This window comes from Cottoperca gobio, chromosome 16 (assembly GCF_900634415.1).
Source record: "Cottoperca gobio chromosome 16, fCotGob3.1, whole genome shotgun sequence".
NCBI classification, from domain to species: Eukaryota; Metazoa; Chordata; class Actinopteri; order Perciformes; family Bovichtidae; genus Cottoperca; species Cottoperca gobio.
This window is the reverse complement of record NC_041370.1, coordinates 3,254,336-3,280,033: the sequence shown is the minus strand read 5'-3', so window position 1 is coordinate 3,280,033 and position 25,698 is coordinate 3,254,336. Positions and strand designations below refer to the sequence as shown.

The window sequence follows — 25,698 nt, the reverse complement described above, 5'->3', positions numbered from 1 at the left end:
CAACTAAGTAGGAAAATATCTGCAGCTGCAAAGAAGAAATGAATGAATGAATAACTCCAGTGAACAGATTCAACCAGGATCACAATTTAAATGTTTATTCAACCATCACAACGAATTTCAAGTTATAATTCATTTCGAGCACAACAGATTAAAATCAACATCATTCAGTAAAAGAGAAAATAGATCATGTTTTTAAAAAAAAAAGGCTATTTGATCAAATAAACAGCAACACAAAAAGACCTTTGGGTTTATAATCGGACAAAGTATTACTGACCAGTTTAACCCTTGACCCTGATAATGGACGGACGTCAGTATACTAGCAGGCTCTGTGTCAACCCCAGTTTGAACTCCATAAAAAACTATTTAATCCTCCACTAGAGAGATGAATCGGAACAGATTTAATGGACATAATCCAGATTCATCCTAATCCACGTGAGCATGCTGGTAGACAAAGTGAAAAAGAAAAGACAAATAGGCACAAAAGTTACAGCGCTGTGGCTACTCATTGTTCTGTTTTACTACGGCTTTAATGAAGGATGGGTGCAAGTAAAAAAAAAAAGCAATCAAGTTAAATCAGCCACTAGCTCTTAAATGATGTCCCCTTCCACCTGAGGTGAACTAAGTATCACTGAATGTTCACAAGGAAGGCAAAGATCAGCTGCAAAAACTATACAAATCAAACATTTAGTACATTACTGCTGCAATTAACTCCCACATTGCAGTTTACACCCTGATGTCATCCCAGTCTGCGAGTCTCGTCTCGGCCCGATTAACTGCAGCTAATAGCTTCTCCACGGGGCGCCTGTTTTACACCGGCTTCATGCCAGCTGGGTTTGTAGACCAACAACAACAACAGACGAATAGTACGAGACGGAGGCAACCTGTAATGCCCACACTTTGCATTTCTGCCACCCAAGTAACCATAATGTACGTGATGGCTCCACATTCACTAATACAAGGCAGTGCAGTGTTGACATCAGGCCCATGTTATTACCATGCAACAGTGTCCTTAACATGTGTTCAAGTCCTCACTGTGATGTAACATTTAAACACAGCATACGGTATTTAAAACATGCATCTTTGATTGACCTACATTTGAACAATGACAGTTTCATTAAACATTGGCAACACACAACTACCCCCGATCATCTCATTGTACTGGTAACCTGACCACAGATAAATATTCTGAAACAAAATGGCAAAACAACTCCTTCTCTGCAGCACAGAACTGAAAACTCTGCATAAAATTGACATTCACACGTCTTCACATTTTGCATTCACAGAGCTCAAGCTATCCCTTTCTTATATAAGCTATGATATGCTCTCACACACACACACACACACACACACACACACACACACACACACATATATTTACACAGACACACACCTCCTCCGTGTCTTCTCACACATACATGGCGGGCGAAACAAAGCTCTCTCCACGGTTGACATTGGGGCCCTGATGATAGTCCTGGGGGTCGCTGTCTGTGCGCATGTAAGGAGGCGGGACCTCATTGTTCCCGGGGTCATCCCAGCCAGAGGGGGCAGCAGAGTGATAGTGCTCCCTCTCTTCTTCAGCATGATCCTCCTCGTCATGGTACGCATCCAGGTCCTTCCAGCAACAAGGCAACAGTAAACATGTCATCCTTCACGTATGATGGAATTGAAACACTGTCGACTCGTTGGAGTGACAGAAAACTAAAGTCTCTCTAGTTTCTGTAAAACATCTGGATCACAACATATCTTTGAATTCAGGCTTTCCTTTCATCCGTTTTTGAAACGCTAGAACATGACACAGCAGTTTTCTGTGCATATTTTAAGGTAAAAATACTACTTTAAACTATTTATTGATGCTCAACGAGTAGTTTAATGTGCGTAGATGAGGGACATCTTATAAACCCATTACAGGAGTGAACTGCATCATCTCCTCACATTCTGGGAAAACCTAATAAGGAGCCCCCTGTTGTTGTGTCCTCCTTCAGCTGTGTCCTCAAGCTAATCAGTGTATTTCTAACACTACTGCAGCTGTGCAGCGAAACACACCATTACCCAAAGATTTATCAGCCTCCAGTCAGTGGCGTCTGAAATTAGCTCGTTTGCAGACCTCACTAAAGGGCCGTCTCTGCCGTCAGGCTGATCTGAGATCGTCTTCTGTCTAACAACAGATTGCAGCTCATCCACAGTTCTCCTATTTTCATGAACAGGTCATGTGCTATTAAAATTAAAAAGATCTTATTTTAATGGACTAAAGTTGAAATTAATGATCTGCTTATTTGAAAGTTCATTAATATTTTCAAACGTCAATGTTTCCTTTGAAAAAGCTTAAAATAGAATAAAAAATGTTCCACATTGTGCAAAGTGTTAATTAAACACTGCATAATATTTGAAGTCTGCATATGTTTTTTAATTGTTTGGTGTTACAGAATATTCTAAAGGTGTTTTACACACACACACACACACACACACACACACACACACACACACACAGTTGTAATTAATGAATAATAACCTCAGACGTCACCTTGATAAAAGGTTTGGGTTTTCAAAGTTAGAGAAATAAATATATATAAAACATAATACTGCACATTGGAGTCACAGTATCTGGAGTGTATGTCAGCTCTGCATGTTCCCTTACCGTGACCGGCTCGGCACTCTGGGTATTGTAGTACTGGTTCTGCAGAGGTGTGTTCTCGGCCACCGGGACGTTACTTGCGTTTGGCTGCTGAGGACGCACACGTCAAACAGAATATATTAGGAGATGTAATCTGTAAACTCTGCTGTGTGTAGAACAAGGATTTGCCCATGGTGACTCACTCTGCTAGCGGAGCCGTTGGTCTTCTTGGGGGGAGGGGGCTTGTGCTTGGGTGGACCGCTGAAAAGACAAAAACACACCGAGATGTCTGGTCACAAAAGTATGAAACATCCTCTCATAGAACAACTTGCAGATAACACTCAGAACAAACAACGAGAGTGAAGTCACACAGACACTTACTCTCCGCTGAGCTTGTTTCGGTGTTTGCGGTACATCGCGATGGCCGTTCCAATGATGGCCAACAGTATCACGACTCCAATGATGGCGCCTATGATGCTGCCGGTAGTAGCACCCTTGCTTGGAAGACGAGTACCTGGAAAAACAGGAGAAAGAAAACATCAGACACGATCCGGCTACACGTGTGGCTCAGACTTCAGCTGTTAGCTTAGCTTAGCACAAAGACTGGAAACGGGGGGGAACAGCTAGCCTGCCTCTGTCCAACAGTAACAGCACCTCAGAAACCCAAAGTGAAAAAACAACAGTTAGTGTTTTAAGGGGGGGAGGGGGGGTTATGGGTTTATGTGCCGGACTGTCAGCAGCTTCCTGGAGTTTTTGTTTTTTTGCCCGGCAACAGCTCAGAACCAATAAACATGATGTGTGGCATCGACCTATCGATCCTCTCAATTATTCATTTAGAGGGGAAAGAAGAGGGCTGTGAGAGGCAACTGAAAGCTGTAGGAATTCTACAGTAAGTGACTCTTTAGCGCAGAATGCATCACGTTCTTCTCCCAGCATGAGAAGACACATTCATTGGTTGCAGTGTCCACTTCCCCGTCACCTGCAACAGCTGTTCTACCTTGTACTCGGCTCTTCTTACATGAGCAATTGGAAAACAAGCTTTTAAATGTATTAATGTGACTGAACTAAGTTACCGTCAGCTGACCCTCCTCGGGGGGCTTACACTTAAATATATTTACATATATCATGTATTCCCAAGGTCAGGAATGAACCTCGACACTCAAAGTAAAGAAAGTAAAAACTATCGTGTAAAACAGAAGTATGTTTCGTCATCTTTCCCTCAGATGCATCCTGTGTCCCCTGTAAGGGCCCTGCCCCCCAGGTTGGGAACCACTGATTTAACAAACATTAATGAGAAGTCACATCGTGCAAAACCAGATACACCACACCGTCAGAAGCATGACGGAGGGGGGCCTTATAAAAAAAAAGAGACTCAGCAATGAGAATGAATATATAAGAGAGTGTGTGTGTGTGTGTGTGTGTGTGTGTGTGTGTGTGTGTGTGTGTGTGTGTAGAAAGGGTTTTGATTAGAGAGTTGAATCACATGGGTGATTAAGACGAACCAGAGGAATCATGCAGAGGTTCCACTAATGAACCATGACCATCCTGAACATGAGCAGACACACACACACACTGTTTACTGAAGGTGCAACCTAGCTCATTATCCCACCCCCCCCCCACCCCTAGAATCCCAGGGGATTATGCTAATGAGGGGTTGTTAAAGGGCAGCGAGGATCTGAAGCTCATTTGATGAGAACAAACCCTGATCCCAGTAATTGGAAGGGTCATGATTGAATGTTGTTCGTCCTCTAATTATAATTCTCCAACAATAGACTACTTTCAAAATGTCCTGAAAATATTTTTCATTCTTTTGCACAAACAAAAGTGTCCAAATGATCTTTTCCTTTACAATCCAGTGAATCCTCTCTTACTGCTGACCCTTGTTGAACACCAGCTTCTCTCTTTTACGCTTTTTATTCTGCTCCGTTATTCAAAAAGCCCGGATTTCAAAAGGGGTCCCTGTGAACCGTCGACACAATGGACTTCATAAAACATCAATTTTGAAAAATGAAAACATGGAAATGACATTTAAAAAAAAGAAATGAATCAAAGTGGATTTGAACCTTCAATATGAAAAGCACAATGTGCACCTTAATCTGCGGCGCCACAACAATAATCACTGCGCTGTACCTCTCTGACGATGAAACCAGAAGGTTCCCTGGATGTAATAAACAGAACATCTTCTTTTGATGGGGTGAACAGAGTTAATTGTGTTGTTTGGTTTTATTCTGTGGGGTACAAATACGTTTTCCATTGTTTTCTCCCCCAGCGCTAAAGCAACATGTGGTGCCCTCATTGCATTTAAAGTAGTTTTCTGCTCCAGGAGGGACGAACACTTCCACGACTCTTGCATCTGAGTGCAATGTGAGTTTTATTTAGAAGTTATGGGTTTTATTCTCAAGACTCGAATCAAACAGGAATTATACGTTTGCTTTAAGAAGGCTGCACGACACTAGGCTGCGTTTCTGTGTGTATATATATATATTGCACATTTAATGATTTGCATTTAGTAGACTTATCATAAGAGATGCAAAGTGGACTTTTGTATTAGGATACGTGATGGACATATGAGATGAGATATGAGACTAGATATGTTCCTTATATTGATCAAGGTGATATGATATTACACACATAACACATCTCTCTTCTTAAAGGTTGCATTAGAGTAAAGTGATACAATTCTCCCACAATAAACTAATATAATAAATTAGAAATTATATAAATTATATAAAATATATAATTATATAAAATATATATACAAATTACCCAAAAAATTAAAATAAATTAATTAAAAATGACCTAAAACACTAGATTTACAGAATAGATGTTACTGGTGGTTTCTAACACTTCTGTAGGGCTGCAACAAATATTTTATTAATTAATTAAGTAATTGTTTAGTCTGTAAAATGTCAGAAAATAAAAAAAAAAAGCTCAAAACTCAAATATATTCAGTTAAATCCAGAATAAACCAGAATATATTTAAGAAGCTGAAATCAGAGAGTTTTGAATTATTGTTCCTTAATTAAATAATTACTCAAACTACTAACTATTAGCTATCAAAACAACTAATGACATCTGACAACTAATTGATGAATCTTTGCAGCTCTACACTTCTGGAATAACGTGAAGAGGACAAGCAGCTTTTATGCTGGAGAGGAAATTAAAACTAATTATTCATACAACGGTGTGAATTTAAAAAGGTGTCTAACCGTGAGCCTGTAAAACACACTTTAGTTTCAGCTCGCCCATAAAGCACAGACTTTGGGTTATAAAAGGAATGAATGTGATCTTTAAAATGAACAATACTAAATAATTAGTCAGATTTCTTTTTGCGTGGAGAACATTTTACGATGGCATGTTTCACAGTCACGACGGTTCTCCAGGGGGGGAATTATTCCTTTAATTAATTTAATGGGCATTGGGAGGGACGATTTGCTAGTAAAAACACAGAAAAATAAATAAAACCGTCTTCCCAAAACCTCAGCAGAGACAGACTGGAAGTGAAGCAGCAGCAGGCTTTCAGGCTTTAATAGATTTCCAACTGTTGCAACTGCAATTTGGCCTCAAACACATCTAATCACATAAATTCAAATGCATGTAGTGTGACCCAGCTGCCACATGGGGGTGCTGTGCCGCTTTAAAACCAACCCACTGCGCAGCTATAGGGCACATTCATTCTAAACCCTATACCTGCCCGGTCTTTCCAGTGTTGCTGCTTCCTCATTCCAGTGCCATGTCTGTTTATCGTCACACCGCTCCCTCCTCCATTTTGGCTCCGGGGATATATATTTTTTTAAAACTCTATAGGAGGCCGCCCCCTCCCCCTCGCTTCATCTCACAGGCGTCATTATCCAAGCAAAGTCATTTACACTCAGCGGGGTTCAGGTAGAAAGCGGTTCCTTCTTCTCCGAGAACCTCCGATAGAGAAGAGAGAGCTGCAGGAAAGAGGCCAATTTTAAAGCTTGAGGTGCAGTGAATGGCTCAACTCGAGAGCGTGCCCTCTGTGTTGGCCCTGGACACCAGCCATGTCTTGTACTAATGAAACATCCCAGACAGAGAAAGAGAGAGTGTGTGTGCGTGTGTGTGTGTGTGTGTGGTGTGTGTGTGTGTACACTGTATGTCTGATAGGCCCGTTTAAATCCCTGCAGCTCTTTGCCAAGGACGTACAACCAGCCAAGCACTTCCCCACACATATAGAGTACATTAAGGCCATAGACACACACACAAAATATATGTACACACACACACACACACACACACACACACACACACACGACATTGTATTAATAAGCAGCTGGCATCCTCTGCTGTATCCTCATCATTCAGTCTGACATATTTACACAAACACAGTCTGCAGCGTGCCCTTTGCCCCCGCTGCCTCCCCCTCCAGACAAACATCACATGCATACACAAAAACATACACAAACATATTTAAACATACAGAGAAATGAGCATGCGCACAAAATAACACCGATTCTAGCTGGTGTCTTTTCACACACAGTTCCAACTCAGTTAAAAAGGTCAGATCCATTTCTGTCAGCAGATCAGTGCAGGGACCATCCAGTCAGACACACATCCCACCCCATGTGAGCCTCCATTGCTCACCCTTGCCTGCCTGGCCGAGTCAGTCAACCATAGACCACCACTCTCCCACGGGGCACGGAGGAGGGGGAGGATGGAGTGGGAGTGAAGGAAGAGGAGATGAGCCTGGATGGTTGGCTGAAACTGTCTGAAAACACCACAGAAACCTCTGGAGCTCGGGGCTGCACGGCTGAATACAGGCCGCAGCTCTGCAGCCAACTTTCACCTGTAGTCTCTTCATTTCTGTCTCCAAATACATTTAGGGAGGTGTGTGAGGGGAGGGGGGGTTCAGGAGACAGATCAGCACTCCTTGGAAAACTTAGCGCACATGAGTCACTGACGCAAAAGCTGAAATGAGGAGGGAGAACTCAGCGAAAGAGGATTCGTCAAGAGATGAGTGAAGTCGAGACGACGGGGTCCAAACACCGGAGCGAGGGGGAGTGACATCGAGGAGCGAGGAGGTGAGGAGGTGAGGAGGTGAGGAGGTGAGGAATGAAAAGAGGAAAAGGAGCAGGAAGAGCCAAGTGAGATGGAGGCTGTGATTAAGACGCTGGCTTCAGATAAGTAGAGGGATTTCCCGGCTGCTGCCTTCAACTGGCTGATCACACACTGAGGGGATGAAGGAGAGACGAAGACAAAGATCTCACATCCCTCTCTTTTCCACCCGTGTTCTCTCTTCCTGTGTGTTTTACGCCTCTCCCTGAAGGGATTAAGGTTAACATGCTGGCCTATCCCTCAGCATCCCCGCACATGCCGGGGCTTTTGCTGCATTTATCCCTGCCTCCTCCCCTCCCATCCATCCCTCCTTCACTCCCATCATCCCTCTTTTCCTGTCATCCCCCTCCAGCGCCGGTGTAATTTGGGATTTGCCCGTTTGACCCGGAACTACGACCGCACACATCTGCAACGTCTCCCTTTGCATCTCTTATCTCCTGTACCTAACGAGTAGAGATAAGCCTGTTTTTATTACCCTTGCCCGACCTCTTCCACAAACCTGTGCACACACAAGTTTTTAATAACCCAACGCTAAAATCAGAAATGTTAATCTCCTCCAAAGATTGATATATATATATATATATATATATATATATATATATATATATATATATATATATATATATATATATATATATATGTGTAGTTGATATTGGTTTAAGAGATTAGCAGCAGAAAAACAATTCTACTGTAGCTGATGATCAAATTAATTCCTAATTTGTTAGCTTGACTTTTTTTAAAGGGACAGTTATTAAGCACAACTATCTAAAGCCTGAGGCGTCCTGCTGGCTCAGCGGGCCGTAGACTTGTCGATGTGCAAGGACTGTCCCGTGAATCTCCCTGCGTGACATCTTCCCCTCTTTTCCTCCCACACGTCTTGCAAATCACTCTTCAGTATGCTTCTTAGTGCGGAATGTGTATTTAATTATATAAATCCGCCGCACTTGATCACTCCACCACCATTAGTGTCTCTAAAAAGGAGCAAACTTTATTTCTTGATTTGGTATTCCCTTTTACTCTTGCAGACTTTTCTCTTTGTTGATTTTAGGATGTCAGTGGAAGCTCGAGTTTCAGCAAAGGTTTGAACATAACGAGACAAACTGGTTCCGGCTGAAATGTGAACCTTCTGAACTCCCACGAGACTCGAGGGATAGAAAAACACAAGGCTGCCATGGTCACAGCAGAGTGCCCGGAGATGAGATTAGGACCGAATGAATTGATGGACTCTGAAAGAGATTAAGATAAAGAACAGTACATGTAATCTCATTGCTCACTAAGAGAAAAGAGAAATCGTAGCATTTAGATCCAGAGGTTAACTTGGTAAAACACACACTCTGTCATCCATCGACAATTCATTCAAGTTAAGCTGCGTGTGCACCTGCCCAACGTCTCTGGTAATACACCAACCTGATAAGCAACATGGGTAACTGCACAAGAGGAGGACGGAGGGAGCAAGAGGAGGACTGAGGGAGCAAGAGGAGGACGGAGGGAGCAAGAGGAGGACGGAGGGAGCAAGAGGAGGAGGGAGGGAGCAAGAGGAGGAGGGAGGGAGCAAGAGGAGGACGGAGGGAGCAAGAGGAGGACTGAGGGAACAAGAGGAGGACGGAGGGAGCAAGAGGAGGAGGGAGGGAGAAAGAGGAGGACGGAGGGAGCAAGAGGAGGACGGAGGGAGCAAGAGGAGGACTGAGGGAACAAGAGGAGGACGGAGGGAGCAAGAGGAGGAGGGAGGGAGCAAGAGGAGGACGGAGGGAGCAAGAGGAGCAAGAGGAGGACGGAGGGAGCAAGGGGAGGACGGAGGGAGCAAGAGGAGCAAGAGGAGGACGGAGGGAGCAAGAGGAGGACGGAGGGAGCAAGAGGATGAGGGAGGGAGCAAGAGGAGGAGGGAGGGAGCAAGAGGAGGAGGGAGGGAGCAAGAGGAGGAGGGAGGGAGCAAGAGGAGGACGGAGGGAGCAAGAGGAGCAAGAGGAGGACGGAGGGAGCAAGGGGAGGACGGAGGGAGCAAGGGGAGGACGGAGGGAGCAAGGGGAGGACGGAGGGAGCAAGGGGAGGACGGAGGGAGCAAGAGGAGCAAGAGGAGGACGGAGGGAGCAAGAGGAGGACGGAGGGAGCAAGAGGAGGACGGAGGGAGCAAGAGGAGGAGGGAGGGAGCAAGAGGAGGACGGAGGGAGCAAGAGGAGGACGGAGGGAGCAAGAGGAGGAGGGAGGGAGCAAGAGGAGGACGGAGGGAGCAAGAGGAGGACGGAGGGAGCAAGAGGAGGACGGAGGGAGCAAGAGGAGGACGGAAGGAGCAAGAGGAGGACGGAGGGAGCAAGAGGAGGACGGAGGGAGCAAGAGGAGGACGGAGGGAGCAAGAAGAGGACGGACGGAGCATGAGGAGGGAGCAAGAGGAGGAGGGAGGGAGCAAGAAGAGGACGGAGGGAGCATGAGGAGGACGGAGGGAGCAAGAGGAGGACGGAGGGAGCAAGAGGAGGACGGAGGGAGCAAGAGGAGGACGGAGGGAGCAAGAGGAGGACGGAAAACAGAAAGTAAAGGAGTTGGCTTCTCTGCCAGGTGACATACATGAGCTGCAGGCCTGAACACACACACGCGCTTAAATTATTCACAATCAATGCAAGTGCTACAGAGTTGAGTGCTGCAGCTACCTCTGACATTAATTTTATGGCAGTTGAAGACCTGCTACACCCACTACCACAATCACCATCGCCATCACTGTCATTTACTATTCAGCTGCACTCATGGCGCCATTACAATTCATTTCAGCACAAAACTAATCACAGAGTCGATTCTTGAAGATTGATTACATTGATTGCGCTCGTTTGGACTACGCGGCCAGATGAGCGGCTTCCTTCAAACGGACTGTATCTATCTGACTGAAGGAAACACTGACTGTGTGTGTGTGTGTGTGTGTGTGCAGCTCAGTGATGCTGGTCATGTCTAATCTACTGTGATTCCAGAGCTCAATCTTGTACATTTCAACCATCCGAGGATTAAATGTATGTCACTGACACTGCATCTGGGTGCACATACTGTGAGTGTGCGTGTGAGGGTGTATGTGTGCTGGTAATGGGAAAGCTCTGTATGATGTGTGTGTGTGTGCGCTCCCCCTCTCTGGGGAGACAGTGTGTTCCCTGCCACAGTGCATCAAAGCACACTCAGTTGCCTTGGGAGGAGGCAGGAACTCACTCTCCCTCTCTCTCTCTCTCTCTCCCTCTCCCTCTCCCTCTCTCCATCTCTTCCGCCTCTCCGTGCCTCCATCATCCCCTCCCCTCCATCTCCCTCCATTTCTTTCTCTCTCTCTGACAAGGTCGCCGTTCGCCTCTTGCCGTCTGCCTGTCAATATTTACAGTCCACTTTACACTGGCACTGAGGTGATCGGCTGCAGCCAGCGGAGAAAGCGGGGTTGCATTAGCCAGATGTAGCTGTGCACTCAGGACATGAATGATCTGCTGTACTACTAGCAGCACTCTGCTTCTGCTTCTGCTTCTGCTCCTCTCTCTCTCTCTCTCTCTCTCGCTCTCTCTCGGAGGGAGAGGAGGGTCGGGGGTAACAGGAAGAGCTGGAAACAGCAAGCTGATACTTAACTGAAGAGTAACAAGTGCTCAAAAAGCACAGGTCGGACTGTCGGCGCGTCTATGGAGCACATTAAATGTCTAAATCCATTTTAGCACTTTCAAATATCAAACACATTAAGCTAATTGTGGTTCATAACAGCAGCGTCTCAAAATGTAAAGTGGTGATATTAAAAATGCTACATGTTGTATATTTAACATACCGTTTCTGCTGTACTCGAGTATACGTTATGTAATTACTCAGAATGATATTAACAGACACATTAAAGATGATCGAGGAATACATCTGAATGTTTTAAAGGTGTGATCAGTAATGTTTGTTTTTATCTTTATATACTCACTTCTGATCATCTGACAAACACACAAAGTTATGTGTTTATCAGCAGGCAGGGCTGGGAGATATTGATGAAAGAATTACCACTAATGTGCTGCAGATATTAATAAAGCAGCCTGTATCATATGCAAAACCACATAATGCATAATGTTTAATGAAATGACTGTTCGACTGTAAACACATTAATAATTTAGTTCATTTCTAAAATCTGAATTTTGTAAAACAATAACACAAAACAATCATAATCTTCCACTAAAAGTAAATAAATGAGAGAGTTAGAAAGTACGACGATCACGTGCGTGCGTAGAAATGAAACAGACATTCATCTTGACCCGTGTTGGGTCCTTGAATTTGAGCGAAGTGGTCGTAGAAAGTCCTTGAAAAGTCTGAGTTTGATGTGAAGGTGTGGGAACCTTATGATAAGATATTCATATCCCGGCTCTGCAGCTCCCCCCCCCCCCCCCCCACACACACACACACACACACACACAAATCTGTGTCATCTCTCTTCCAAGTCTCTGCAAGAAAGCGAATAAGCACCAAAATGTCAAAGTGCACCTGTAAGAATGAAAGTGAGACATTCTAAAAGGGGGGGGGGGGCTTTTCAAATAGCAGCAAGTGTCCTACGTGTTCAAGATGTGTGAACACACGTGTTTGTATGTAAACCTGACAGAATCTGAGATCTGAGATCAAATTACAGATTCTAATTGAAAACAAGGCAACTAGCAGCTAACCTCCCCGACCCCCCCGGGGGAAAGACTGTAATTCACAGTTTATGTTGTAATCTGAGAACAACCAGGCATCTACTTTACTTCACAACGCCTTTAGGCCTCCCATCCACCGTCTCACCCCCCCCCCCCCCCCCACACACCTCCTCTACCAGAGTGTCACTGCGGCCTTGAGGCCAGGCAGTCAGCAGCAGCTGGTATGTTTACCTGCCCTCCTAACCACTGCTAACCTCTCGCTAGAAGGGACTCTCACCTCATTACCTCGCCACTCAGCCACACAAACAACCTCAATCTCTGCTATCCTCTTAGAGTTCTCCCCTACAGCCGCCGATGCTACACCTCCGTGCACCGCAATCCATTCTGCAGCTTGCTGTGCGGAAATGTTCGATATAATGCGAGGGACAAAAGCAGTTGGCTAACGCTCCTTTTTGTTTAGTTTTTTTTCCGGCTTTTCCGAAAGTGTGGAGAGTCGGTTTCGTTCATTCCTCTCAACTCTCGCTCACATGAGAGTGCTCTTCATGTCGCCCTCATATCAAGTTCCTCACACAGACTCCCAAGAAAGGAAACGACGCACAGAGGAAGAGATGGTGAAGGAGTGTCGTGTGGAACATATAGGAAAGAACATGGCACTGAGAGAATATAAGAGTGACGCTGGAGGGGGGAGAAGTAGCTGATGTGCAGGTGGGAAAGGAATCACAGTGAAGTATGTGCGTCACGGGAAAAGTTGCAAATGCCCCCACTCTTTCAGCAGGATAACGAAAACTCATCATTCTCTCGCGCAAACGTGTTTTTACTTTGTTGAGGTAATGATTTTCTTTCTAGAGTTGTTTGCTGTGTTTGTACCGGCTTTATTGTTGACCGCAAAGCAGGCAGCCTGGAAAGAGCTTCGAGTCCTGAGAGTGCCGTCGCAGTAATAGCCCCAATCTCTCCCTCAAACTGCCTCTCATCAGCTCCTGATTAATGACACACAGCAATAATGGCCTTGCATGCTCTCCACAGTCATTCACTTTACTCTTCATCCCTTGGCCCCTGGAGAGAAACCACAACAATGCGAGCCGTCGAGACACCCAAGAACTACGCTCTCGCCAAACTCAAATTCAAACCCTCATTAAGAAAGACGTTTCCTCCATTGCCATTCAGTTATGCATTGCCACTGGAAGCGGGTGGACAGAAACAATGGAATACAGAAGAGATGGGAAGGTGGAGAAGAAAGCGTTCAGAGTTTAATTTATCTTCATGGGAAGAAAGAATGGTTTCATCAGTGTATAAACGCGGTTGATTGGCTGCTTGGCATCGAGCGCTGGTGATTTATGCACTTGTAAAAAAGATGCAACCTCTATTCTGGCAGAATATGTACACACACTGCACACATTCACTGCACTTCAAATCCATCTGTGCCTCTGGATATAAATCTGTGGGAAGAAAACTAACTGTTGTTGGAATCCAGAAATGTGTAGAGAAGTGCATCTTTGTGCACGTTGTACAGCTCTGTGTGATGCGTCACACGGCAACTCGCTGGCCGGAGTCTTTAAAGTGCAAAAGCGAACACATGCGAGCATGCATGCTGACACACACACACACACACACACACGTAAAAGGCCTTGCAGGAGCAGAAGTGCACACAGTCATCAGCATCCAAACTGACGCGCTTTTTGATGCCTGCGCAGAGATGCAAATATTCACATTGATGGGCGCGCTTCAACCCTCACACGTCACGGATATCAAACTGCCGTGCATACATCAAACAACATTACAGCAAGTGGCCTCCGCTAAAAGCCCTCGCGCCATTAATAATGAACAAATCCACATTCTCATCCTCCACCGTGTACCGAATGCACTGGAGGAGATTCCACTGTTCCACAACCAGTAATGGGCGCAGGTTACTTATTGGAAAAGCTCTCGTATTCATGGGAATAAGCAGATATTACCAAACTCCTCACTCTCCTCCACCTCACATTTCTGCCTGTTCAGACGCTCCCGCCCTCCCGTCTGTTTATCCGGTGGTTATCTGTGTGTTCTCGCAGCAGCGGTGTTTATATTCAGTGTTTCTGTGGGGTAATCAATAATGTTTCGGTGAAGGACACTTAGGAGCAGACTGGAGCCTAAATCCAAGTCGGCATGAAAGACAACATGACAGAAACACTTGCTGCTCGACCTGAAGCGGCTCAGTGTGACATCTACCCTGACTGTTGTCAAGAGCGCACGCACACACTCCTTTACACTTACTGTGAACCAATGAGAGTATCTTCAAATACAGTTAAAAACATTTACACACTGCTACATCAAAGCCAGAGAACTAATGAGTTATTGACCGATGTGTACACACACACACACACCATCTATTGCACACCACACTGCATCCACCCAGACGTGACCAGCGTCTTTGTCACAACTAAGCAGAGTGTGCTACAATGAGTGTGTGTGTACGTGTGCATGCCTGCCTATTTGTGTGTGTGCATGCATGTTCTGGGCTCACTATGTGTACACAAGTCATTATTAGAGGTTTAGTGTGTGCTCACCAGTCAGTCAGGCTCCAGTCAGAGGAGTCAGCTTAAGGGCTCATAGCAGCTCCCTGAGGAGACACTAAATACCATCAGCCGTTTAAATCCATCCATGACCATTTTAAATATGCAGCACATACTCACTCCATTTTTAATAAGGGCTCTGAGCAAGACAGAGGGAGAAAAAAAGGGAGAGAGAAGAAACAGAGACAGACATAGAGAGAGAAAAGGAGAGGGGGCAGATCGAGGAGAAGGAGAGAGGGGGGGGGGGGGGGGGAAGTATGAGTGGAGAGGAGGAGAGTGGAGTCTGTTGCATTGATTTCTTGGCAGTTTGGCACCGGCCCTGATTCGCCGGGAAAAGCCACAGATGTGTCAGAGCCAGTTAGGCACGCCGGAAGAGAGAGAGCACGCACACGCACACGCACACACACACACACACAACTCAGTCACATGTGTGAAGACAACACACTCGAACAGGGTAATGTCCATAAATAGAGAGAATACGCAGTGGGAACTCAAAAGAGTCAGGGTTTGTGCAGATTACAAAAGCACCTGTGTGAAGGCAGGAGATGATGCAAGAGGAAAGCAGGCATTTCTCTCTGAAGGAAAAGTACAAAATAGATACTATTACACACACACCTAGATGGGCAGAACATTTCTCCTTAATCCCCGACTTAACTTTGCTCAAAAACCTGCCTGCTCATCTTTCAAAGCACACCTGACTGTGTGCGGGTGCACGCACAGCACAGCGGAACAGCAGGGAACAGTCGGATGTACATTCTGATCTAAGGGCGGATGAGACATTATGATCAAAGTCTGGGACTGTGGAGAATCAACTGATCTTAGCTCTGAATCCACGAGCAACCTCCAGACAGACTGCCTGATTAGATGGGCATTTGTGGCCTACATCCAGCGTGATAGGGGAAGGGAATATTGATGCTAACGCCGGGGGCACAATTGTTTCTTGCTCCTCTTATAGCTCAAAATGATAAACTAATGTCAAGAGTTTAGATTTCTATCGGGGGTCACCTGTCCTACATCCGTGGGGTTAAATCAAATCTTTGTAAGATCTATCAACACAAAGAATACATATTTGAATAACTGACTGTTATTAATAAGAATAAAGCCTATATTATAGCAGCGGATGGTGTCCATGACTATAAGTCATTTATAATTCTGCTTGTTGGACCCGTTAGACGAAGCTCTGGATCTCTAGTCGTCTTCGATAAGACGGTCACTGTAGTAAGTGCGTCTTTTCTATTTAGAAATAGAAGTTATACAGAAGTGCTTGTAGTCTTACACGTTTATGAACTGCTTGCTTTATTCAGCCTGTTGAAGTGGTGAAAGAAACGACAGGTGCGAGCTCCACCCGAGTGCGCAACACTTAACAGCACTTCAGTAAATCTTACAGCAGCGTTCATCCTCAGTGGAAGAGAGCAGTGGCGCCATTTCCTGCTTTGGACAAATGCACACCTATGCAGCTCGGCCCTTCTTGCTCCAGGTGACAGGTGTGTCGCAGTGGTACATGGCAGGAGCCTGGTGATCTCAGCCGACACACCGAATGACCGGTTATTCAGCGGCTGACTCACCGACCGGGAGGATGAAGAGCGGCCGCTCTGTGTAAACACGCTCCATTCTCCCAAGAAGAAAAGGGAGAATGTGTCACTCAGGTCAAACAGGGTTACACGTGGAGATGCTCAGACTCACAGAGACACTCGAGATGTAGATTAGACACGGTATGTTTATTAGCCCCTGTGCCACAGACCAAACCGGTTCTGAGACCGCCGTTCATTTGGCTGTCAGTAAAGACACAATAGGACAGTCACACTTTCTTTGACGCGCCACTCTGGAATGTTAATCACCACAGAAACCCATTATCTTCACATCCTCTCGTTCCCTCCCCCCATTTGTCTCCCTCTCCTTTTACAAACCTGACAAACCCATTGCTCGTTACTAGAAAGTACCATTGTTTCATTGAGCGCACATGTAGAGGCAGACAGAGACATGAGGCGGAGGAGATAAGAGGAGGCGCAGCGGAGAGGGGAGGCCTGCCTGACTGCTGACATAAATTGGGGATCATAAAAAGTGTCGTCCCAGAATTAATCTGCGAAGAATGAATAAAGTGAAGTACCGCGGGGAGGTGTGTGTGTGTGTGTGTGTTAATGTGTGTCTCTTGAATCCATAATGAAGACACAAGAATGGAAAGCAACATGAAACACATGACTTTCAAATGTATTTATAAAGCTTGATGATCTAAGTTCATGAGTGTGTGTGTGTGTGTGTGTGTGTGTGTGTGTGTGTGTGTCTGTATGTGTGTCTGTGTGTGTGTTTATATGCAGTGGAGCTATTGTATATGCTCTAGTTGTGTGTGTGTGTGTGTGTGTGTGTGTGTGTGCCTCAGCTGTGACATACTCCTCTCCTCTCTCTGCTGCAGCGCCTACAGGAAGTGCCACATACATCATGAATTTTATGCATAAGGCTGAATGTCAACACTGATGCATAATTTTTTTTTTGCGGTAAAATGCTAAATGTCACCAAAGACCAGGCTCTGTTTCGACTGACGGCCGGCCCTCGCATCACCAGAGGTTGTGCCGGCAGCCAGAAGTCGCCACGCCAGCCGTCACACCAGAACTGAAAGGCTACAACTGTACAGTAGCAGTTGTGGCAGAAGTGGCAGAGAAGGCGACAACGGAGATCGGGGGACAAGGAGGGTAATGAAAGCAGATTTGAAGGAGAAATAAGTGAAGCATTTGCATTTCTGCTTCTTTTTCCCCTCAACACAATTGCAATCCGCCCCCCCCCCCCCCCCCCTTCCACATGCTTTAGTTCCCTAACAAACATGTGTACTCTTTTACTTCCCCTTCAGTGTGGACGCTCAGTCTGACAGCATCATATATATCATCGTCTTCCAGCTCCATTGAAGCAGTACATGATTCCATATGGTGAAAGCTCAGTCTCTTTGTAGACGCTCACATCTCCGCTCACATTTGAAGCCGAGTTCTGAGAGATTCAAGTTTAGTTTTTCCTTTTTATGATCGACAACAAGGTTCAAGACATTAAGTATTAAAAGCTCTGTTTACACTCTTACTTCTGGTGTCTAGCAAGGAGATCTTTTCTGATCCATCTCTCAGAACACAGAATCGACATTAATGCATTATTCTGCGCACTCTGTGATTGGATCTCTACGGATGGGCGTCAGTTTTAAATATCTTTGTGCGAGGAAAGACTTGCAGGTTGCTTAAGCTAGCAGGAACACAGAAGTATTAAGGACAACTGGATACTAGTCTCTGCGGGCTCCTTTGCGCTTCCTTCGCAAAATTCTGGTGGGCGAGGCTTCCTCTGGCTGAGCCGACCGACTTCCTGTTGGCTCCCCGCACGCATGAATGGGAGAAAAACAATGTAATCATAAAGCCCTTCAAGCCCAGACTTGTTGTTCAATGTAAAGTGGTTATATTGAACGTCTGGACAAATGAATATCGAACTATCTGCACCTCGAGATGGAGGTGACAAAGTGCTTTGTAGTTTTTCAGGGGCTGAACTGTTCATTGTCCTTACCACTACTTTTAACTCATTATACTCAAAGGACAACACACACACACACACACACACGCACACACACAGGGAATGTGAGGACAGAAGAAGTAGCCGGTGATTCAGATATACGGCTTACACTCTTCCTCCAAGGCAGGAGACCACCAGCTGAGCTCCCCAAATGAAAAGCTACACTATTAATATCTACGTGGAGAGCAGTATTTCTCAACAACACGTGCACTGAGACGCACAGAAAGACGGGGCGCGTGCACGAGCAGACACAACAACAACAGCAGAAGTTTGATATTCTTGCTTTTTAAAGTGCTAAGCTTGTGCTCATGACCTTTAAGGTCGAACGGGTGAGTAACGAGGAGCGGCTGAATGAAGGACAGGGATGGGTGAGAGGAAGAGTTGGAAAGTAGAAATAAGAGGGCACTGTCATCTCATTTCCCTCCCTCCGGCTCCCCCAGCTGTTGTTCTCTCTCCCTCTGTCTCTCAATCACTTCTAATTGTCACTCATCACTCCAATCCCCCCCGAACCACTAACCGCTGCCCTCCCCCTGCTCTCGCTTGTTCTCTCCCTCCTCCTCTTTCCCTCTCTTTTTCTCCATCCACACAAATGACTCAGTGAAACAGGTCAAGTGTTACAAAATTCCCCCTGCAGCTCAACCTGCCTAATACAAGGCCTGGCTCATTGCACCAAGACAAGTAATACGCTGCCTACTCACTGAGAGGAGGGCACGCACACACACACACACACACACACACAATGAATTCAAGCCCATATAATGCCTACAAAATTAACATGTTTATTCATTATGTACAAGCATGCCAACTCATGCCATTAAACATTGAAAGTAATCTCGATTGCTGTATTTCCCAGTTTATTTTAATCCAATTTGTTTTTACTCTATAATTACTGAGACAAACTAATTCCAACTGCTTGTGATAAACAAAGTCTTTTGAAATCTGAATCTACAAAAAACTAAAGAAAAAACATCCCATCCATGTCCTCTTAATAGAATTCAAACCATTAGTAGATAAGAACATAGAAATAACATCTAAAAACAACATTTCCTACTTCCTGCTTTTAAATTAAGGTTAAAGTTACTGAATTCTGAGGATTTAAAAGAAATCTGCAGATTAATTAGTTATCAAATCAAGTGTATTTATAGAGCCCAATATCACAAAGTATACATTCGTCTCAGTGTTTACAGACTGTACAGGATACGACACCCTCTGTCCTCAGACCCTCTGTCCTCAGACCCTCTGTCCTTAGACCCTCTGTCCTTAGACCCTCTGTCCTCAGACCCTCTGTCCTCAGACCCTCTGTCCTCAGACCCTCTGTCCTCAGACCCTCTGTCCTCAGACCCTCTGTCCTCAGACCCTCTGTCCTCAGACCCTCTGTCCTTACACCCTCTGTCCTTAGACCTTCGCATCGCACAAGGAAAAACTTCCTAAAAGAAAGAAAAGTGCCGTCAGTTGCAGCCATACATAGCAATACTAAAGTAAAACCAGTGTAACAATTGGGAAGCAGCCACATTTAAACACACACACGCCTCTCTCTACCTCTCCACACTAATGAATAGCAATTGGGCGACAGAAAACCCTGAAGCGTTAAAGTAAAAGTGGTATTAAGAGGAGGACAGCAGAGTAAAAGGGCCTTAAAATAGGATAAATGACCAGTCAACACACACACTTGCCCTTTAACACACACCATGACGCTGCTCGACAGGGCAGTATGCAAGTGTGTTTGCTTTGCAGGCAGAGCGTTGTGATATAGAAATGTAACAGCTCCATATATCAGGTTGGTGGGGACCTATGGAGGATAAACGACCTGCGAGCAGGACCTGGACAGTGTGTGTAATACACAGATAAATAACGGGGAACTGGAAGCTATACGATGACACGCAGACTCCCGCAGAGAGCATGCAAACCACGGCACACACACGTGAGATGATAAAGAGGATAGAAACAGTGGCGCAGAGCTCGCTGTTGTTTAGAAGAGTTTTGTTTGTCTGATTCCCCGCGGGAACGACGGTCGTTTGGGAGGGTAATGACTTAGGGAAGCTGAAATGTACTGGAACATAAATTAATCAAAATGTGAGACCTGCATGCACACTGCGAGTGCCATCTATCTTTGCAGTATATACCCAGCTGTAGGAGCACGACAAAGAAGTTCCAGCTATTACCCGCAGCGATTCTGCAGCGATGTTCACGCCCGCTGCCCCCCGTTGAAGGCGGGCTGGTCACATCAGGTCTGCGATGAACCAGTTGTTACGACCAAGGTGACAAAGATCACGTCCACGTGTTTGAGAGCGATAATGAACTCGTGTTTATAAACATTCCACGTAGACTTCCCGTGATGCCAAACGCCACATTTCAATAACATTTAATTTCCTCCACCAAGATAAGACCTTTTGTCCACGCGAGACTATTTTACTCCATCACTGCCCGATGCTGACAGTTACACGGACAGAGGATAGTGCAGCGTGGCTGTGCTCCGCATGGCAATGCCAAGCTATTCTCTAAACTCTCCCTCGCATTACACACTGAAGTGCACTTTGACTGTGAATGGGGTCGGTTACCTACGATGACCTCGACCGCGGGGTTGAGTGACAGGTGATGTGGTTAAAAATCAGAAGACCCTGAAGGAGAGGAGGGGTTAAAACGGGGTCAAAGACATACAGGAGACCCCCAGCAGGTGCTGCACTGTGGTCACAGATCACACACACACACACACACATGAAAACACTCAGAGCGACAAGTAGAGGACAGTGTGTGAACGCAGACAGCGATACGGTCCGATTTAACAGCTTGGAGCCGTTTGAATTTCGCATTCAGATTTCTGTTTCTTGAAGCAATAATTAATGGGTTAAATCAATAATGTAATTCCCTTTTAAAATTATGCCTCTGGGTTGAGAGAGGACAGCATTGGATACACACAAACACACACACACACACTCACAGCTCTAACATTTAGTCCGCAGCAGACGATAAGAAGATAAGAGCGTAAGAGTAGAGGAGGACGCGGCAGAAGCAGTGATTACAGGGAAACAGATGTCTAGATAAGATGACAGACAGATGAATGGGAGGCAGTTTGTGACTATAAAGGAGGAGTTGACACATGCACATGAGCAGACAAAGACGCAAACACACAATTTTGTGAAGTCCTGACAGTCCTCTCCTCACTATGGCTGTTATTTACTGTCAAACAAAGAGAGCAGAGAAGACTTGAACCCTACAGGGGAACCGGCCAGTGCAGATAACATCACTCTGACTGCTGATGAAGGCGCACAGTGCAGTCGGCTCCATCACTTCACCACACAGGGCGGCGTGTACCAGCAGACACAGGAAATAGAAATCTATCTATATATCTATCTATCTAGATCGATATCTATTTATAGAGAGATATCTAGATATTTAGATATATATCTATCTATCCATCTATATAGATAGATAGATAGATAGATATACACATACATACATACATCTATATATATATATCTATATCTAAAGCTGCATAAGGATTCAATATTATCGCTTATCAACAGTCAGTGGAATGCTAAAGGTGTGTGTACAAGTATGAATAACACATACTATATACATGATTATGATATATAATAATAATAATAACCACCAAATATTTTGATTACTCAACAAAGTATTTCCTGCTTTAGACAGTATTATATACGTTACAACTACTTCAAGTATATATATATTTATTGTATTTTCTTTAGGACGAATAAAGTTCCATCTTATTAAAAATGTAATTAAAAATACAATTTGGTATTCAGCTTTGTAGTTGTGTCCTTATTCTTCACATGTTGACAGACTTCAGACATTATTCTTATTAATATTATGTAATTTCAGCCTTTTCACCCTAAATACATCCAGGATGTTGATGACTACGCAGACTAATGCAATCATAATAGCATGGGGCATGGTATAATTCAAATCTGATGCGATTTTGAGGCATCATATACGGAAAAAACCCAGAAAGAGAGCAGCACAAACATTAGTTGTTCAACAGCACTCAGAAAACATTTGTGATGAACTCCCACACAGACACAAACATACATTTGCGTGCACGTTCCGTACCGTCAGGCAGGCAAACATCTGCACAGCAGTTACATGCACAAATGAACGTGAACACAATCATGCACGATTTACTTTGGACTTAGTAGTCCCCAGAAGACTATCTCCAGTCCCTAAGACCACATATTTGCAGACTTATTTAGTTTGTATCTCCATATTCATCTCCCATTCTGTATGTTTATATATGAGGTTATGCAGACGTGCATGTGCCAGTGCGTGCATGTACTTTGTAAGAGCTGCCTGTTGAGATGGTGAATTAAACAGCAAGTGCATTTGATCTGCAAAACACTCCAGGGCAAATACGCACAAAATGAGACAAACACACACAGACACACACGCACACACACACACACACGGGCTTGCATACAGCATCAAAATCATTTCCGTCACAGAATCTATTCTTAGGAGCAGAAACAAACCATTCTTTGCCCGATATAAATCTCTTTTATTCATACCCACACAGTCACGCACATAAACACACACACAGACATGTGCACACTTAGCTCAAAGCTACACTCCCTGGTGGTCATAATGCATTCACATAATGCTCTTTGTTTTCTATCTTCTCAAACAGGATTTGTTCCAGGTAAGTCTCAGCATGAAAACCTTTTGGCGCTCATTTAACTCCCAAACACGCAATCGCGATGCAACTTCCATCTGGTGATGTTGGCCATTTTTGTAGGTGCGTCGAGGTCAGCGGCATTTAAAGCTTCTTTCCCCATCTCCCTTACACACACACACACACACACACACACACACACAACAACTCAGCCCTCATCGTGGTCCACCCTTCACTCAGCCGTCTTACACTCCATCTTTAATCAGGCGTCTCCTCCCTTTCTCTGTTCTGATTTTTGCCCTTTCGCTCCCTTAGTCCTCCCAGACGTCTCCCCTCCTTCTTTATTCTCCCCTTTTATTCAATCATGCATTAGTCGCTGTTAAATGTATATGCTGGCTAGCTCTCTTTTGCCAAAACACAAGACCTCACTCTCCTCACACCTCTTTGCCCTCCATCCATCTCACTCTATCCATCTCTCCCTGCCCTTCTCTGCCCTCCCAGCAGTCGGCCCGAGCATGTGCTACCCCGGGGGAGACGTGCCTCATCCGGCCAACAATGCACTGCAACCAACCAGCTACCTCCAGCTCTGTTAGCACAGGACAGGAAGAGTAAACGCCCAGGGGCCTCCAGGAAACAGGAGCGTCCACTTCCCCCTGTGTGTCTGCCTGGGTGTGTATTTATATAAGAGAGAGAGAGTGTGTGTGTGTGTGTGTGTGTGTGTGTGTGTGTGTGTGTGTGTGTGTGTGTGTCTGTGTGTGTAGCAGACAGACCACTGAACAAGACTGAATGACCAGCAGCCAGAAGATCGGATGTTATCGTTTAGCGCTTGAGGAAGAGGAATGATACGATTTCCAATTTCCTGTGATTATTTACAAATGTAACTTCCTCTTTACTTTGACCTTGCTCAACATGATAACAATACTCTATTCGATCGAAGAAATACATTTGCCAGTCTGGTATTTTTAAAGCACCGGCTCTTGTTTAAAATAAATGTGTTCATTACTTGACAGGAAGGTCCTTGGGACATTTTTGTTGAAATTGATGTTGTCAATCAAACAGGCTTGCCAGTGTTTGACGCTGCATTTTCTCTATGAATTAAGGTGTAGAAGAACTATTATTTTCATTAACATCGTAATGTTCCCAGAGCAAACCGCGGATGAGTGAGTGTGACGCTTTTGCCCGGCGGGACTCGCCCAAAACAAGCTCCTTAACAAGAAATCAAACTAAGAGGACAGCAGATTAGAGCAGACGTCATATCCTTCCCACAAAAAAAACTGAAATACCAACGCCACTATATATAACTTGTGACGCTGTCTAACTTTCACAAACAACCAGAGTCAGAAACTGAATTTGCTCCAATTTGTCACAAACTGGCTCAGACAGTGTGAAATTAAGAACTCCATGCACACTCGGAAAAAATATATTGATTTCAATTTTTCAATATAACAACAGAGTGTGAAAGTGAGTGATATCAACAGTGAAAACAAAAAGAGTGTGTGTGTGTGCGTGTGTGACTGTATAAGATTAGGACAGTGACACAATGTTCATGTTTAGACTTTGTACAATGACTGAGGTTAAAGTCCTGACATCTTTGATTTGAGGGTGTTTACGTCAGATGAACAGCGCAGGGACTGTAGCGACTTCAGGCTGGTCTGTCCATCACTTTGATCCAGAATGAAATATTTCAGATTCATGACTGACTTTGATGATCCCTCGAGTTTTCTTCTCGCGCTACCATGAGGTTCACATTTGGTTTTAGGTGAAATGTTTCAACATGGAACTGTAATAAAATGAATATATATCTTTTTTTTTCTTCCTTTCATCAATCGTCACCAGAGATAGAAAGTGTGGGTATGACATTCATTGAAGATCCTCTGCCTGGGAGTTGAACAGTGGATGTTGTGGTTATGTGGTACGAGTCTTCATCCCTTGTAATAATTTTGGTGAATCCTACACTTTTCATCCAGCATCATCGTCAGGTTAAGATTAGTTTGGTATTTGGTCATAAACCAAACTAATGACATCAGACTATATTTAGACTTTTCATAAATAAACTAAGAACATGATTAACAATATAACGTACCTGCTAAACATCAGCGTGTTAGCATCGTCACTATGAACGTTAGAATGCTTACATTAGCATTTAGCTCCTCACAGAGGATACTAACGTACGGTGTACTAACATACTGCATACTAACTTACTGCATACTAACATTCACAAACGTACTGCATACTAATGTACACTAATGTACAATAACGTACCGTATACTAACATACGGCATACTAACGTACACAAACGTACTGCATACTAACGTACACTAATGTACAATAACGTACCGTATACTAACATACGCCATACTAACGTACACCAACGTACGCCATACTAACGTACACTAACGTACCGCACACTAACGTACCGCACACTAACGTACCGCACACTAACATACCGCACACTAACGTACCGTACACTAACGTACACTAACTTACTGCATACTAACGTACACTAATGTACAATAACGTACACTAACGTACTGCATACTAACGTACACTAATGTACAATAACGTACCGTACACTAACTTACTGCATACCAACGTACACTAACGTACACTAACGTACCGCATACCAACGTACACTAACGTACACTAACGTACCGCATACCAACGTACCGCATACCAACGTACACTAACGTA

The 25,698-nt window shown here is 44.6% G+C and overlaps 1 protein-coding gene across 2 annotated transcripts in view; it reads right to left on the bottom strand.

Moving 5' to 3' along the window:
- Window positions 1-79: 79 nt before the first annotated feature.
- The window catches only part of LOC115021339 (nectin-2), a 74,657-nt gene continuing 49,038 nt past the window's right edge, over window positions 80-25,698 (bottom strand). Inside the window, exons 7-10 of one of the 2 annotated variants that reach the window (XM_029451721.1) lie at window positions 2,993-3,125; window positions 2,815-2,872; window positions 2,636-2,722; window positions 80-1,612 (exon numbers count right to left, since the gene is read on the bottom strand). In XM_029451721.1, the coding sequence (XP_029307581.1) occupies window positions 1,406-1,612; window positions 2,636-2,722; window positions 2,815-2,872; window positions 2,993-3,125 (485 nt within the window). In that variant the 3' untranslated portion in view covers window positions 80-1,405. The remainder of the gene's footprint in view (window positions 1,613-2,635; window positions 2,723-2,814; window positions 2,873-2,992; window positions 3,126-25,698) is intronic. The other variant, XM_029451722.1, reaches the window with a different exon arrangement.